The sequence below is a fragment of the Equus asinus genome, chromosome 21, assembly GCF_041296235.1.
Source record: "Equus asinus isolate D_3611 breed Donkey chromosome 21, EquAss-T2T_v2, whole genome shotgun sequence".
Taxonomy (NCBI): Eukaryota; Metazoa; Chordata; class Mammalia; order Perissodactyla; family Equidae; genus Equus; species Equus asinus.
This window is the reverse complement of record NC_091810.1, coordinates 52,796,927-52,814,749: the sequence shown is the minus strand read 5'-3', so window position 1 is coordinate 52,814,749 and position 17,823 is coordinate 52,796,927. Positions and strand designations below refer to the sequence as shown.

The 17,823-nt window shown below is 42.4% G+C and overlaps 1 protein-coding gene across 2 annotated transcripts in view; it reads left to right on the top strand.

Moving 5' to 3' along the window:
- Positions 1 to 17,823, top strand: part of LARS2 (leucyl-tRNA synthetase 2, mitochondrial) — a 163,832-nt gene that overhangs the window by 89,755 nt on the left and 56,254 nt on the right. For both annotated transcript variants that reach the window (XM_014852435.3, XM_014852437.3), the window contains exons 8-9: positions 6,295 to 6,402; positions 8,974 to 9,133. In XM_014852435.3, the coding sequence (XP_014707921.2) occupies positions 6,295 to 6,402; positions 8,974 to 9,133 (268 nt within the window). The remainder of the gene's footprint in view (positions 1 to 6,294; positions 6,403 to 8,973; positions 9,134 to 17,823) is intronic.

Below are 17,823 nucleotides of genomic sequence, written 5' to 3'. Positions count from 1 at the left end.
CAGGGATGCGGGAGAGGCTGTTGCAGCTGTCGGGCAGGTGCTCTCTAGAGCCTGGTCATCAGAAATCAGCCATGGATAATGAGTCCATTTTACAGCATGGTCTAAAGAGGGCTTGCTGGGTTGTTCTCAAGGTGTTGATTTCATTTGGTTTGGTTTTTAAATTTCTTTTGGTTTTTAAAAATATCCATAGATTGGTAAGGTTTTAAGCCAGCTGGTCCCCCCCCCCATAATTAACATATCAAAACATTCACATTTCATTCTATTTGAATCTTTTATCCTCACTGAGATCTGAATATTTTAAGCAAAGTACCTCCACAAGAAGTACTCCAGCGTTGACAATTCAACCTAGAAGAAAAACACCACCAGAGGGCTTTATACTAGCAGCTCAGTAACGCAAGGGAAGGGGGGATGTAACCTGCTGTCAGAATTGGACGCTGTCAACTCCGAATTTTCTGTGGCAGGGAAGGGTAGAGTGAGAGATGGACCTCATCTTCACATCATTTAATGTGGGTTTTATCTGATGGAAAAGACATCAGATCCCATGAGACCACATGAAAGTTTGCCTGGGAATTAAATGGAATCTTATTGATGATTGGAGAGAAAGAGCTGTGGGTCATTTTCAAAGTTTATAATACACTATTTACATGTTTTTTGGCATTAAGACCCCCTAAGTTGCTCCATAAATTGAAAAGCTTTCTATAATGCATAATTTTATCAGAGTATTCATAGTTTATTAACATATTAATATAGTCAAGATTTTGCACTTTGGCTACAATGATATCGTGAGAGTACAGTTTCAGCTAATACAGATGTACATCAGGATGTTTAAACTCTTTTAATCTATTGATATTAGTTAGGAAACTTGGTTGCAAACAACATAAAGTTACTCTGGTTAACTTAAGCCAAAAAGGAATTGATCAGAAGATCAGGTTACTCAGAGTTGGAGGGGAAGGCTAGAGACCCAGGCTTAGGCAGGAATCAGGAGAACAAGGACACAGCTAAGATCTTGCCCTAGGAATGGTCTGGGTAAGCCATTTGCTTCCATTGGTACCAGCATCTCCAGCCTCTCATTCGGGTGTGGCATTTAAACCAGTTGACCCTGTGCCTCTGGGTCACCCCTCAGTGTTCCAAGACTGCACTGAGCCTATGAGTGGTTACACAGTTTAGCTTCTACAGGGGAAGAGAGTCAGATGGGGAAAGTACCTCCTTTCAAGCTTCCATAGTTGGTGGTGCAATTCCCCCCAAGAAAGAAGAGACTTCAGGTGCTGAGCAACCTATACAATAGAAGCTGACTATGCCATTGGGGAGAAAAGTTATCAGGAAGGTGCATTGTAGTTAAATGAAGGCTAAGTAATGAACTAAGAGACGTGAGTTTGGGGCCTGGCTCCAGTTAGCTAAGTGGTGTTGGGCAGATGGCTAAACCTCTCACGGCCTCTGTGTCCTCATCTATAAAGAGAGGGAATTTTGATGACAACCTCAGCCCTGTGATTCTGTAAGCAGAGTCCTCCTTCCAAGAATAAATTAAAAATATAAATAAGATAATAGAAGCAAGCAGAGCTCTAATAAGTGCCTCTTCTAAGTTAGAGAATAATAAGCAAAAACTATCTGAGCTATGGATTTGGAAAAGCTGAATTTAACTACTGTTGCAAAGTAGTAATTGCATAGTAGCGTATAGAAATGAATGTGAACTGAGGAGTCAGATAACACCTTGCGTCAAGTGCTTTCTCAGTTCCACCCCATAGTTGTGGGGTGACTTAGGGAAAACTTCTTAGACTTGTTTCCTCATCTGCAAGGTGGAGATGCTACTACTTGACTTGTGCTGTTGTGAAGATTAAAGGAGGCAGCATCCATAACAGTGCCTGGCATGCAGGAAGTGTTCTACAGTAGGTGTGCCCTCCCTTCCTAGACGCTGGGTCTCTGGCTCTGCGGTACTGCTCTATGGTTCTCTTCCCTGAGCAGAGGGAAGTAAATGGGATTTAATGAGCATTTGCCCAGTATAAGGCACAATTCTAGGCTCCAGGCCTGGTGGGCTATAAAGAAAAACCAGAGTTTGCAGTTGAGTCTGAGAGATCACAGGCCAGCCTTTGCCTATGCCATCCTCTCTGGGAGCATTGTGGGATTAAGAGTTGTGACCTATGCAATACCAAACTTAGCAGTAAGTTTTTGTTTTGTTTTTACATTTTTATTGTAAAATTAAATGCAGGTAACCATATAAAACAAATATATAGGTTGTTGAATTCTTTTAAAGCAGTTGCTCTTATAGGTTAAGATATTCAATTTTGCCAGCACTCCAGAGCCTTCCATATGCCCCTTCCCATAATAAACTGCCTCCCTTGCCCCCAAAGTAGCCACTCTCCTGATTTTTAGAATAATTACTTCCTTACATTTGTCTATAGTTTTATCACCTAAACATGCCTCCCTAGACACTGTGGTTTATCCTTACCCTCACTTTTTTTAATTTGATAATGGCTTTTAAGTGTCTTAACCTACAGATTTCCCTCTTCATCCCTTTCTTTTTCTTACAATTTACCTGTTGAAATACCTGGGCTGTTTGGCCCATGGAGTTTCCTGGGTTTTGCTGACTGAACCCTCATAGGACAGTCCACCATGTTCCTGTGTCCTCTGGATTTCCTGGCGCCTTTTATTACACCAAACACAATGTCTCCTATGTAGGAGCTCATTTTGTAATTTTGTACAAATTTTGTGGCCATTTTGTAATTGAAGTTGACAGGTAAATGGAAACTTTGGCACGTGATTCATTCATAATTAAGATCCCACCCCCCATTTTCCAATTTCCAAGCGGCTAATTTCTTTGAAAAAACTTACTTCTAGGAAATCCTTATTTTAAATGAAGTATGTACATTGCAATTCTTACCATCTGAGTCATTTTTCTCTCTTATGCATCTTTAAGAGAGTGTACTAAAGCTCAAATCCAAGAACTCCCATTAACCTCTGAGTCATGCTAAAATTAGTTGTTCAACTTTTCAAGTCTGTGCTGACAGTAACAGAAACTTCTTCGTGTTTCTAGTATTTGTTTTCCAGCATTCTTAAACTGTTATGTGCATATATAGCTCGGCAAATTCATGTTGCATTTATGTCAGCCAGGAAGGGAAAGTGTGCAGAAACTGTTGTTTATCTGAATGAGTTGGGAACAAGCTCTTTCGATCAAGTTAGTATTCTAGTTAGCTGAGTTTCATCTGTACCCTTTATGTATGTGGTTAGTTTCCAAAGAATTAGTATCCAACTACATATATGTAAACTACATCTGGAATATAATTTAACTTTTCTTTGATGAGTCAAGATCTCATACTGACTACAGTCACCACCATGAGTGATTTGTAAACCCCTCAGAAGTCACATTTAAAAGTAAATCTGGTATCACCTTTTTTTTTTGCCTTTTGTAACTTTCTCTTAAAGTAGAAAGCTTGCAGACTTACAATCATGGGATTGAGCCATCTTGAGATCCCTTGAGGGAGGGAAAGAAAGGGACACCAGTGAAACTGAAAGACTGTCAAGGGGCCCACTGCTGGATGTCTGCTCTGGGAGGACGAGGCCACCTGTCCACAGTCAGCAGTGTGACCCCTGGAACAGGTCTACTGAAACCAGAGCCTTGACTGTTCCAGATTTTAGAGGCGGGCTTCCTCTTCATTACCAGCAGGGAAGAAGAGGTGGGAAAAGGGTTGTTCTATATGTTACCTGGGCAAGAGGCCTGGTTCTCATTTATTCACTTTTTTTACGTATTCAAAGTGGCTACTATATATCAGGAACTATAAGTGCTGAGTTTACAGTGGTGAAAAAAACTGAGCCTGATCCTTGCTCTCAGAGGATGAGCCAGACCATCAACAAGCAAGCAAGCGGATCTAAGAGGAGATGAACAATTCTAGATAGGGTGAAGAGCAAGGAGGAGAATGACAGGAGCCCCTGCTGTAGACCAGGGGGCAAGGGCAGGCCTCTCAGGTGGTGACATTTAGGCTGAGATTCGGCAGCTGCCATAGAGAAGCTGAGGAAATGGTGTTCCAAGGCAAGACCATAGCACGTGCCAAGGCCATGAGGCAGGCTTGGTATTTTTGAGAAACTGACAGCAAGCTGCTTTAGTTGAAGCTTAATGAACAATCACCTTTTCAAAAGTCGTTTTTCACCCAGGCAAATACAGACACATAATGGTCCTGTTGGGCAAGTGTATCTGTAACCATAAAGTATTTATATTTCCTATGGAAAGCCTTGTCACAGTCAAAAGAAACTGGAACATATGTGTGGCATTAGCACATGTTGATCTGCTCCTTATTTTACTTAAAACTGCAATCCTAGATTCCCTTGATCCTACCCTGGGAGGTTTGGCAAGCACACCCAGCAGAATATCGTTTCATCAACATCATAAAGTGTTTTAAGCAAAACTCATGTTGAATTATCAAAACTTAAATTTTTTTGAATCTTTTTTACCAGCTATTTGGTTTTCATGCATCTCCTTTTCAAGTGACCAGGTAGACTTTAAAATACCTAAAGTTTCTATTTGTTTACATTTCCTCATAAAAAGCGTTTTCATCTTTCTTGAGTTAACAGTCCAGAAATGGGAGAACGCTAGGATCACTTTGTTGACCATGACCTATGAACGCCAGCAGGGTCGTCGGGTCTCTGCGTTGAGGATTGTGCTGAGTGTCCTGTCGCCAGGTTCGCTGGTAGCAGAAAGGGAGAGGGCCTACCTTTGTTAAGCCTTAGTGTGATGCTCTGTTAAAGGGACAACTTGAAACCCCCACCAAGGCTTTCCAGTGCTCCCTTCTTCCAGTGTGCACACACGTCTGATTCTGTTTTAATGTAAGTGTAGTGCTGGTCCCTCATTCCTTTGCTCATTGCTCAAGATCGACAGCCCTGCTGTGGGAAGGCTCACCCTGTTATTGACCAGGCGGTAGCCCCGTACCTTGCATTGCTGCGGCAGTTCATTGCACCTGACTGTCGGCAGCCGCTGTGGCGCTTGGACACCACACACGATACAATTTTCTCCTCTGTCAGTTTTCCTATCCTCACTGGCCCCCATCTCTCCGTTACCTCACTGCCCTACTTCTGCTCTCAAATTCTGCTACTTTTTCCTGGCTTGCTTTTCTTTTCGGAGCTTCTCTTTCCTCACTCACCTGCCCTCTGTGACTTTCCTTCTCCTTGCCTGTGGTCCACCCACCGCCTCTTCTGTATCTCGCCCTATTTTCCACTCTGCTCCTCTTCTTCCCTACCTTCCCACTATTAACCTTTTCCCTTGACTCATCTCCACAACCCGTGTCCCAGCTCCTTTGATGCTAATTGCATTTGACATTGAATTTTGATCAGTTAACGACTAATAGCAGCAGACTTCATTCGTGCATTGTTTAACCTTCATGTTAGGGCCTCGGGTACATCCTGCTTTGGGGATGCCCAGGCCCCTAGTGCCTGGGTGACGTCCTGGTGTGCAGGAGTGGGTGATTAATACATTCTGGTGAAATAAACAAATGAACGAACACATTGTTGGTCAGCTCGATGGTGTCCATTATCCACAATTTCTGCCTCAGAAGAAATTTCTGAATCTCAAAAGCTTCCAGACTCTCCTAGATAGATGAGAATGGACAGCTAGCTAGATGACAGGTATGGAAGATGCTCTGTGTTGTTTGTCACACAGTAGAGTAAGAATCTCTGCGCTGTAGGGGAGAGAATTCTGTTAGTAAGTCTGGGGTCTGGTCCTGGCTTGTCTGTTCTTGCAGCCTTGCATGAGAGAGCGATAACCTCTCTCAACATGAGTTCACTGATCTGACAGTGAGCCACCTTACCAGAGTGTGTGAGGAGAGCACTTTATGAGTTACGAAACACCAGACAAATAGAGCATCATTCTGTTGCCTGAATTAGCCATAATACAATTAGTAATTTAAAATTGGAACCTCCACATTACAAATATATGATTTACTTTTAAATCCATCTGTTGAAGGAATGTGTCTCATCCTCAAGTGATAAGGGCTGGCATGTGCTTGAGACCAAAGAGAATAATTTATTAAAAAGCTTCCCTTCTATAGGAATTTAGGATTAAAAGTAGACAAATAACAAGGAAAATAACTGTGCGCTTCTAATAGCAAATGTTTACACAAAGCAATGTGACGGTAGCGCATCTGTGTCTGACATTTGCTGTGCTCCTCTGATTGGCAAGTGAACGAGAAGACGGCTGAATTCTGAGCCTCCTTCAGTGTCCCCACTTGTCCTACCTTAGCAAGCCCCAACTGTCTGCTTTCTCTTAAATAAGCTTCGTGCATCTACCTCTCCGTTCTCCTTTTGTTCCTACAGGCCATGCAGGATGCGTTGGCAGACCTTCCGGAATGGTATGGAATAAAAGGCATGCAGGCCCACTGGATCGGGGACTGTGTGGGCTGCCATCTGGACTTCACATTAAAGGTGATGGAGCAATGACATTTCTAGCAATTAATGCTCACAAAGCCCCTTCTGCATTTTTAGAACTCCTTGAATAGACCATCAACTTGGGACTCTACAACAATGCTGTCCAGTAGAAAGATATTGTAAGTTACATACGTAATTTCAAATTTTCTAGTAGCCACATTTTTTAAAAGTGCAAAGAAACAGGTGAAATTAATTTTAATAACGTTTTATTTAATCCATCCTATCCAAAATATTAGCATTTTAAGATGCGATCAATAAAAAGTATTTAGGTAATAGTTTACATTCTTGTTTTAGTATGAAGTCTTTGAAATCTGTTATATTTTGTGGTTTCGGCACACACTAGCCACATTTCAAGTGCTCTATTGCTGCTGGCTACCATATTGGACAGAGCAGATAAAGACGATCTTCTGGGGGTCCACGAACTCCTTGAAGTTCTGGGCAGAGTGTTTGTGTGGGCATTTTCCCGAGCAGTGGGTCCATAACTCTCGTTGTGTTCTCAGGGGGTTCATGTCACAAATCAGGTTAAAAGCCACTGGAGCCGAGGCTAACTGTGACACCGTTTCAGAACAAGGCAGACGTAACGCTGTGGAGGACTATGTGCTGACCCAGGGTTCAAAAGAGGTGACCTGCTGCAGAAACTGCTGAAAGGTCGCTACTGCGGACCCACCTGCTCTAGAAGTTGCCCCTCAAACTCAACTCTTTGTCTCTACTGACTAGACAGTTGTTCTATTGTGATTGCCTACCTGGGTCTTCTTTATTATCCTTCTGATTTCTCCTTCTCTAATCAAGACTTCTGCATCCTATTCATGTAGCTCCAAATCCTTCCCTCACCTTAATCTCAGTTGTAACCTTTAGGAGGAGGAAACAGCAGCCAAGAGACAAAGTTGACCTACCTTTCTAGACCTTTTCCTACTGACAGCCATATCTGGTGTCTACTGAGCACCTGCCGCTTGTCACTGAGCTCATGATTCCCTGTGCCATCTCCTCACAAAAGTGATCCACCTCACCCCAACTGCAGACGTGGGAAGCCCCACAACTGCACATGTGGGAAGCCCCCCAACTGCACACGGGGGAAGCCCCCCAACTGCACACGGGGGAAGCACCCCTACTGCACACGTGGGAAGCACCCCAACTGCACACGGGGGAAGCACCCCAACTGCACACGGGGGAAGCACCCCAACTACGCACTTCGGAATCACCCCAACTGCACACGTGGGAAGCACCCCAACTACACACTTCGGAAGCACCCCAACTGCACACGTGGGAAGCCCCCCATAAGGGAGTATGCACTTTGAGAACCTTGGAAAACAGATCCCAAACTGAGCTTTCCTCCTCCCAATTTTCCGAGGAGGTGGTGAGATTTCTGAAATTCAGTCCAGCTGTGCCTTTTGTTCAGACTCTCCAGGCCATCTCTTTTGGGGTCCTGTGCATTAGACTGCGTCTGGTCCCCATGTCGAAGGCCTTTTGCTTCTCAACCAGGGTGAAGGATGTGGTTCTCTGAGTCACTCGGCTGCTGTACCTGGAGTGTCTTCTACGTTCTCTCCCTTGCCCAAGATTTTATTATGAAAGTGTTTTTATCTTCATTCCTGGACCCACCTGAGAGTGAGATGTCCCAGGGGAAGGAATGGTCTCAGTCCTGTAGGTGCAGGGCCGTGTGGCTGTGCTCTGTGGCCCCAAGTCTGGCTCCATAGGTGACACCTGATTGTCACTCAGGCCATAGTGTGGACTGTTTTTTAGCTCTTGGTCCTGAGTGCCTCACACATCATTGGCCCTCTGAATGCGTTTGATGAATGTGTGAAGAAGGGGGCATCTGTCTTCTCTGTGTCCTCTGTGTCTGTCACATAATTGGCACTCAGTTGATGGCTAACATATGTCTCTTCCTTGAAAGGCGTTTAACCAGCCCTAGGAATACTCAATCGTGAGCTCAGCCCAGGCTGTCCTTTCTTACCTCTTCAAAATGGTATTAGCCTCAATGACTGTTTTTCTGGTTGGAAAAGTGGATGCCATTTTTTTTTCCTGAGGAAGATTCACCCTGAGCTAACATCTGTGCCAATCTTCTATTTTTTTAGGTATGAGTCGCCAACAAGTGGTGTAGGTCCATGCCCGGGAACTATACCCGGGCTGCCGCAGCAGAGCACACCAAACTTAACCACTAGGCCACGGGGCCAGCCACAAGATGCCATTGTTTTCTACTATCCCTTAAATCCTTAAGGAAAGTATAGGCCTTTTCTCAGGACAGAAACACTATAACGTTGACAGTTGTTTTTGATATGTGAACAAAAGAGCCAGGAAAACAGGGAAGGCATCTTTCTGATCATGCTTTGACCACCTTTGATTCGGGCCACCAAGCATGCCTGCCCTGGGCCCTAGGGAGGGCTTCCCAAAGAGGAACTCCAGTCCTCTTCTCCCGTCCTTCTCTGCCCCTGCCGGGACGTCCCTGGGGCTGTGGTCAGAAGCTGTCCCCACTGTTTGGGATTGAGGAGAGGAGGAAGAAGGGAGTATGGCTGGGAGCACAACAGCCCAGAGGGACAACTGAGAGATGAAATGACCCTGCTTTCCCCCTGCCAGGTTGATGGGCAAGTCACGGGGGAAAAGCTGACTGCCTACACAGCCACCCCAGAGGCCATTTACGGCACTTCCCATGTCGCCATCTCTCCCAGCCACCGACTCCTCCACGGGCACAGCTCTCTGAAGGATGCCTTTCGGAAGGCACTTGTCCCCGGCAGAGGTGAGCTGGCAAGTGAAGGCTAAGACAGGAGGATTATGCCTCAAGTCTGGACAGCACTTCACAGAGTTTGTGTTCCTTTCATGTATGTCATCTCATGCGATTTGTTCTTCACCTTGGCCTGACTTTTTTTTTTTTTAAACATGAGGATTAAAAAGAGTTTTGAAAATGTTGTTACCCCTGGTTTCACTTTGAGTTACTAGTTTATCTGCTTCTTGAGTTTCTGACTGAAAGCTCAACTCTTTTCCTTTAAATATATTCTGTATTTGAAGCTCTTTTCTAATAGGAGTAGAATCTTCTGCTTAATTTATAATTCCATCATCAAATAAAACTATGCTGACAGGGATGGGAAGGAAGCCAGTGAGAACTGGAGGAAACATTTTCGACAACTTAAATTTTATTATTTTTAAAGAATTCACACAGTAATCTGAGCAAATGAACAGAGTCCTGCTCAATACGGGTCTTGAATGGATGGATCAAGCTGACCTGGAATTGGCATAGCGACTGTTATTGGTCATGGGGATTTGGGGAGTACCTGTGCATTAGTCAGGATTCTGTGGTTGCAAGCAACAGAATCCATCTCTGGCTAACCCGGAGGAAAAGGGGGACATGTTGGAAGGCTGTGGGAAGCATTCTGACTTTAAGAACAGCTGAAGAACCAGTCTGGTAGAGGACTTGGACCAGGCAGCCATAGAGGTTTTGGCCGCAGGAACTAACAGGCAGTCTCTTGAGTGCCACTGACAGCAAATCTACCCTCACCTCACCCTCAGTGCTCAGAGCACTTGGTTTGAGATTCCTGTGGCAGGGAAAGGTATCTGACCGACATAACTGCGGCCCCTGACCTTTTTCTTGGCCAAGGGAAGGCTAGGCACCTTCCCTGATAGACCACCAAGACTGTAACCAGTGAGGAAGGGGTAGCTCTCCAAAACAAACTCAGCAGCTCCTGCTAGAAGAAGAGGATATGGCTCCTGGGCAGGCGAAAGGAAGTCCCCTATCGATTAGAAGTAGGTCTCAGAGAAATGTAAACATTTCTATAAAAATCTCATCCCCATTCTCTTTTCATAGCCTATAAACTTCAACCCAAAGCACACAGTCTGAATTATTAGGGTCTCTTTGAATTATTTGACTAACAAAAATGTTTTGGATGGTGATGTAACATTTTTGAAAAATTGCTATTCTTAAAATAATCAGAATGAAAGATTTCTAGATATAAGATTGGAAAGATAGACAACATCATCCCAACTTACCTCTACTTAAGACTTCTAGTTGTTTACTTACAGCATTACAGCCAAGGTTCAAATCGGTGAATGCTTCCTAAGAGCCTGCTGCTTGCTCAGCACTCAGGGATGCGTAGATGACTGTTGACAGTCCCGCCCTCTGGGGGTCCTGACAGGGAGCCGATGCATGTGTAATTCACTCTAGCACAAGACAGACGTCACTTGGTTTCATCTCTTTAGTTGTTATATATTGAAATAGAGAAAAGACTCTTTCGAGTTAAAATTTCAGTGTGTGCTTATAAAGTCCAATGTAGCTCTCTTTCTGTTTTATTTTCTACTTGCTCAGAAGAAAAATTGGATTCCTTTCAACTGTTTACTTTAAAGAGAAAACTCATAGTTTTTACTCTCATGAGCATTTTAGATTTTTTGAGGGCTGATGACTGAATAATGTCTAAAATTGAAAAACTAAAAAATGTAAACATCTAGCCCTTAGATTTTTTCTTATGGTTAATTTGGGGACACAAATGAGGTAATATTGATACAGGATTAATGAGCTAATAAGTTATAAAAGATGGAATTCTTGACTTGAAAGGCACTATCTAAATTCAAAACATTTTCATATGTAAGAAATTACTTTAGCATACGCAAAGAGCAATGTTTTCACGATCATTTGGGTATCGGCACATCTGACTGGGCCTGATCATTTCATTTTGGCACTGAATGGCTCGTTATTTTGTTCTCCCCTCTTTTTAGTAATCTCTGAAATAATTCCAAATGGCACATTACACTTAGCTCTAAATTTTCCAATTCTAATTTTCAGAGTGGAAATATTCTTTTTTCAGATGTCAATTTATTCAGTCTCTAGATTAATTTGCACATCAAGTCTGTGGGTTTTGACACATGGCATTAGTCACGTAAGGCCAGTACAGTGCTTTGAGTGTAATGCAGTTTTCCCAAGAGGTGAATTAAAATTACCATCTGAATATGGATTTATGTCTCCTTTGGCCTTTGAGATTACAGTTTAAACCTGAACATTATATCACTGTTGCCATTTACCATTGCCTACTGGCTCAAATCAGGCAAGCAGCTTGGTTTTTCCTCAAATGTCAGGTTTTTTGTTTTTGTTTTTACTTAATTTTTTTTTTGTTGAGTTCATAATAGTTTACATCATTGTGAAATTTCAGTTGTACATTATTTCTTGTCCGTCAGCATATAAGTGCTCCCCTTCACCCCGCTGTGCCCACTCCCCACCCCCCTTGCCCTGGTAACCACTGAACTCTTCTCTTTGTCTGTGTGTTTGTTTATCTTTCGCATATGAGTGAAATCATATGGTGTTTGTCTTTCTCAGTCTGGCTTATTTCACCTTACATAATACCCTCCAGGTCCATCCATGTTGTTGCAAATGGGACGATTTTGTCTTTTTTTTTATGGCTGAGTAGTACTCCATTGTATGTATATACACCACATCTTCTTTATCCAATCATCGGTCAGTGGACACTTGGATTGTTTCCATGTTTTGGCTATTGTGAATAGTGCTACAACGAACATAGGGGTACATATGTTCCTTTGGATTGTTGATTTCAAGTTGTTTGGGTAGATACCCAGTAGTGGGGTAGCTGGGTCATATGGTAGTTCTATTTTTAATTTTTTGAGGAATCTCCATACTGTTTGCCATAGTGGCTGCGCCAGTTTGCATTCCTACCAGCAGTGTATGAGGGTTCTCTTTTCTCCACACCATCTCCAGCATTTGTTATTTTTAGTCTTAGTGATTATAGCCATTTTAACAGGCACAAGGTGGTATCTTAGTGTAGTTTTGATTTGCATTTCCCTGATGATTAGTGATGTTGAACATCTTTTCATGTGTTTATTGGCCATCTGTATATCTTCTTTGGAAAAATGTTCATATCCTCTGCCCATTTTTTGATCGGGCTCTTTGGTTTTTTGATGTTAGTTGTGTGAGTTCCTTATATATTATAGAGATTAACCCCTTGTTGGGTATACAGTTTGCAAATATGTTCTCCCAACTGGTGGGTTGTCTTTTTGTTTTGATCCTAGTTTCTTTTGCCTTGCAGAAGCTCTTTAGTCTGAGGAAGTCTCACTTGTTTATTTTTTCTTTTGTTTCCCTTGTCTGAGAAGACATGGTTTTCAAAAAGATCCTTTAAGTTCAATGTCAAAGAGTGTACTACCAGTATTATCTTCCAGGAGTTTTATCGTTTCAGGACTTATCATTTTGAGTTTATTTTTGTGTATGGCATGAGATAATGGTCTACTTTCATTCTTTTGCAAGTGATTGGCCAGATTTCCCAGTACCATTTATTGAAGAGACTGTCTTTTCTCCATTGTATGTTCGTGGCACATTTATTGAAGAGTAGCTGTCCGTAGATGTGCAGTTTTGTTTCTGGGCTCTCAGTTCTGTTCCATTGGTCTGTGTGCCTGTTTTTGTACCAGTCCCATGCTGGTTTGATTACTATGGCTTTGTAGTACATTTTGAAGCCAGGGATTGTCCCAATGTCAGGTTTTGAGGGTGACTGGTGTTAAAGCAGTGACCACTGAAAGTCGTGACAGTCTACAGCTGTGACTGAATTTATCACTTGCAAGAGTTTCAATTTTCAAACATGAATTCCTGCAGTTGCTAAGTTGATTTCTGCATATCGGCTCCGAGCTGGCACAAGATGACCAAGGTTCTGATCCCAGATACAACCTATGACTTAAGGAAGACCACTTCACCCTTGTAAGCTTAGCTTCTCAGTAGAGCAGGTGGTGAGGCTGTTGGGCAGGGTGGTTGAGGAGGGCCTTGTGGGTACAGAAGGAGCCCTGAGGGGCTCTGAGGAGAAGGGTGGTCCACGTGGACGGGGTAATGCTCGAGCGGCAGAGTCGGGGCAGGAGAACCAGCCTTCCCCATTAATTAAGAAAAGAGATAGTGAAGACAGCAGAACAGCAGTCGTCAGAGTGGAGGGGCAGGAACAGCTCTGAGAATTACTTGGAAGCAGCAAGGGCCGAGGCTCCTGGGATGACTCCCTGATTACTGGCTTGGCCGACTGGGTTGCTGACATTATTGACTAAATGTACTGTTTTTTCCTCAGCATCCTCTAATTTGGCACAGATTCCTTTAAGAGAGCAAAAAGTAAGATGCTTCCCTTTAGAGTTCTTGAAATCGAGTTTATTTCCATAATCATTGACATTACCTCCTTTTCTCAGCTGACCACCCCTGACTTAAGTCATGTTATGTAAGCTCTGACTTGATAGGAACTAGAAACCATAAAAAGCATTAATAGGGAGATATCAGCAGAGTTCTAGAAGCTGTTCTTTCTTTTCCTGGAGTCTTTTCTTACATTGATAATATTAAAATATTCAAACCCTGGGACTTGGAACCACCCGTTTCAGCTCTGAGTCACCAATGGTCTACACAATGCATTTGTGTCAAAAGGGTAAATGAGGTCTCCTAAAGAGTGGCTTAGAACCCTGCCGTTATCAACCCATTAGAGAGCAAGAGCCCCATCTCCCTGGAAGCTCCAGAACATTAAATAATTAATAGCTCACTATTGTTTGGCCCTGTCTCCATAGTATCAGCACGGGGGGGGGGGGGGGGGGGGGGGGGTGGTGTGAGACAAAAGGCTGAGGAAGAGAATAGCTTGTTCTTTAATCAAAGATGTTAATCGATGTTATATGGAGGGAAAAGTTCCTGTGCTCAGATAACCTGGAATAAAACAAAAATAAACAGGTTTCTTGCTTCTGGACTTGGTAGTGCCTTCGCTGTGCTGACCTGCACTGTGTCTGTCTGAAAGAGGAAGCCAGGCAGCACTTTTCACTCTTCCTTGACCTCAGAACCCTGCTTCACACAGTATTTCTGGGACGGAGTTGCATGGAAAACAGCCTTGCTGAACACTGAACGAAAGCCATTTGTCTGTTTTTCCTGAGGGCGTGAAGGACCTGCCTTCCTTGCAGTGAGGGCTCTGAGGGCAGAGGGCACCTTCGTGCCCAGAATGTTTCCTTTGTAATTACTGAAGTGTCTGCTGTTATCTAACCCTTGTAGGAACTGCTTCAGTCACTTCCGATTTCTCCATGGCCCCCTTGCACGCCTGCTTCACGTCACCAGTACATGACTGACAGAAGACTGGCCCTGGGCAAGAACTTCAGATTTTAGATTTATTTTTTCTTTTGACCAGGGACAGCCTACAAGTTGCTATTGTACATTGATTACAAATATGCTAATATTTAAGTTCAAAGACCATTTTTTTCTAATTGAAAAACTGTCATAACATAACTTTCATGTGGAACAATGGAAAAAATCCAACCCTGTAATGCATACTCTACTTTTTTCCTTTATTTTTCTTATAACAACTTTACTGAGATATAATTCACATATCATAAAATTCATCCATTTAAAGTGTACAATTCAGTGGGTTTTAGTATATCCAGAGTTGAACACCATCACCACAGTCAATTTTAGAACATTTTCATCATCCCCTGAAGAAACCTCATACCCTCTAGCAGTCACCCCTATTCTTCCTGTTTCCCCCAGCCCCAGGCAACCACTAATCTACATTCTGTCTCCATAGATTTGCCTATTCTGAACATTTCATATAAATGGAATCATACGATGTTTGTCCTTTTTGACTGGCTTCTTTTTCTTAGCATAATGTTTTTAAGGTTCATACATGTTATGGCATATGTCAGTATTCCATTCCTTTTTATTTCAGAATAAGATTCCATTGTATGGATAAACCACGTTTTGTTTGTCCATGCGTCAGTTGATGGACATTTTGGTGGTTTCCGCTTTCTGGCTATTATGAATAATGCTGCTATGAACATTGGTAGAGATTTTTGTGTGGACGTGAGTGAGTTTTCATTTCCTTGTGTACATATCTAGGAGTGGAATTGCTGGGTCATGTGGTAACTGTTTTTAGCTGGTTGAGGAACTATCAGACTGTTTTTCAAAGCAGCTGCACTAATTCACATTTCCATCAGCGTTGTGAGAGGGTTACGGCTTCTCCACATCTTCACTAAACACTCGTTATTGTCTGTCTCTTTGATTATAGCCATGCTAGTGGGTGTGAGGTGGTATTTCATTGTGGTTTTGATTTGCATTTACCTGATGGCTAATGATGCCGAGCATCTTTTCAGGTGCTTATTAGCCATTTGTATATCTTCTCGGGAGAAATATCTGTTCAGATCATCTGCCCATTTTTTAATTTAGTTGTCTTTTTGTTGTTGAATTTTAATTTTACACTAGATATAATTCTCTTATCAGATACATGATTTACAAAAATGTTCCCAAATCTGAGTTGTTTTTTCACTTTCTTGATGGTGTTTTTGAAGCATAAAAGTTTTTAATTTTGATGAAGTCCAATTTATCTATTTTTTATTTTGTTGCTTTTGTTTTTGGTGTTATATTTAAGAAACCATGGCCTAAGCAAAGATCACAAAGATTTGCACCTATGTTTTCTTATAAGAGTTTTATAGTTTTAGATCTTACATTTAGATCTTTAATCTATTTTTTAGTTAGTTTTTATATATGGCAAAGATAGGGGCTCAACTTCATTCTTTTGTATGTGGTCATATGTTTTTTTTTAATTCCTGTTCCCACACACACGCATCTTAAAAATTAGATTGCTTCTGTCTTCACTTAATATGATATCAGAAAATGTTTCTTTATTTTTATTCAGGCTTCGCAATTGTTTTTAATCCATACATCATATTCTCTCAATTCAGTGTACGGTAGTATCCTAAATCTTCCCTATCATGTTGACCATTTGGCCTTTTTCATGTTTGGACCTATAAACATTTATGTCCACATAGCTCTTGACTCTATGGAATTACGTCCTTAGGATACATTCCCAAGAGTGGGATATTTTTAGTCAAAGGTTATGAACATTTTTCTAGTTCTTGTTACCTGTTGCTTTTCTTGGTTCCTGAAAGGACTTTCTCAGTTTACAGCGCTGTAGCCAATGATATATGCAGCTTTGCAAACAGTGATGTTACCTTTCTAAAAGTTTTTTGCTAACTTATCAGGTGAAAAATAATATTTCAGGATTACTTTAATTTCCATATCTCTTTTTAAAAATTAATGTGTTTTTTTAAATCCAATATATGTATATTATGTGGAAAGTCAAACACTACTAACAACAACAACAACAGTAACAATAGCCTCCTTACCTAGCTGCTTTTAATTTTGGAGTCTATGTTACTTAGAATATCAGTTTGGTGGCTATGACAGAGTCATGGAAAACCAGTGACTTAAAAGATAGAAGTTTACTTCTTGCCCACATGGGACTCTGAGTGGGTATGACAAGTCTACTTTGTGAGGTGGCCGGGGCCAAGGCTCTTTCTGTCTTCCTGCTCTGCCCTCCTAGGATCTTGCCCTTATCTGTGTGTTCTAAGGTGTTCTGCACTTCAGCTGCATTGCAGTAAGTAAGCAGGGAGGAGAGAAGGGCATGCTTCTTCCCTTTGAGAGCATCCCCCAGAAGTTGCTTCTGCACATCCCCCACGGCCACAGCTAGTGCAAGGGAGGGGAGCACTGCTGCCGTGAGCTCTGCAGCCATGTGTCCAACTAAACCTTCTACTGCTGGACCAGGAGAGACAGAGATGGGGTCAACTGGCAGTCTGGGCCACAGGCTGTTTCTCTGGTACAGACCGCCATGTGTCTGTCTAATAGGCCTGCACTGCTCTCTCTCGATTCACCAGTTCTAGACATCACCTAGTGACTTTCACTCCACCAGCCCTCCCCTTCCATCCTCCTAATAACATGCAGAATGCACAAATGTACACCTCTTCTTTGAGAAGGGACAGTATGGAATCGGAAATACGGGTCCCACTTTGAGAAGTGTTGGCGCTTGAGTGGTTTGGGCAGCAGGTGCCTCTCAGCCGTGGTACCATGGGTGCAGGCTCTGGAGGGCTGTTTGGGCTGCATTTCTGTGCGTCCTGACACCCAAGGTGAAAGAAGATAAGAGCTGGCTTACATGCCTACAGAGCCTGTCTTTACCTCTTTGAAAAATAAATCCTAATTCCTAGGCTTATTTTAACTTTGGGGTTTGTGAAACATATTTTAGATAATTATATAAAGTCTTAACACACGGCAAATATAAATAGTAAGAGTTCCTAAATTATAACTGTTGTTAATTGTTTATGTTGCACTAAGCTCAAGAGAACTCACTCGTGGTTTGCCCCCTCTCTCTTCCCTTCATCCTGTGGGCCTTTATCTGGGTCTTCATGCTTCCAGTCCTGCCTGTATCCAGTGAAGACTCAGGACGTGTGGCTCGTCTGCCTGCTGCAGTAGTTGTAATGAGCTTCGTTTAAGATGACACACTGTTTGGATAATTCCAAGTCAAGTGTTTTATTGTGACCCCGTAAATATTGTTCACAACTGAGCCAAGTATAGTCTTTTTATACTTTCTGTTTTTCCTAAGGTTCATGACGCCCTCATTTTTTTCATTTGCTCTGTGTTCTTTGAATTTCTGACTGAATCTTTCCACACCC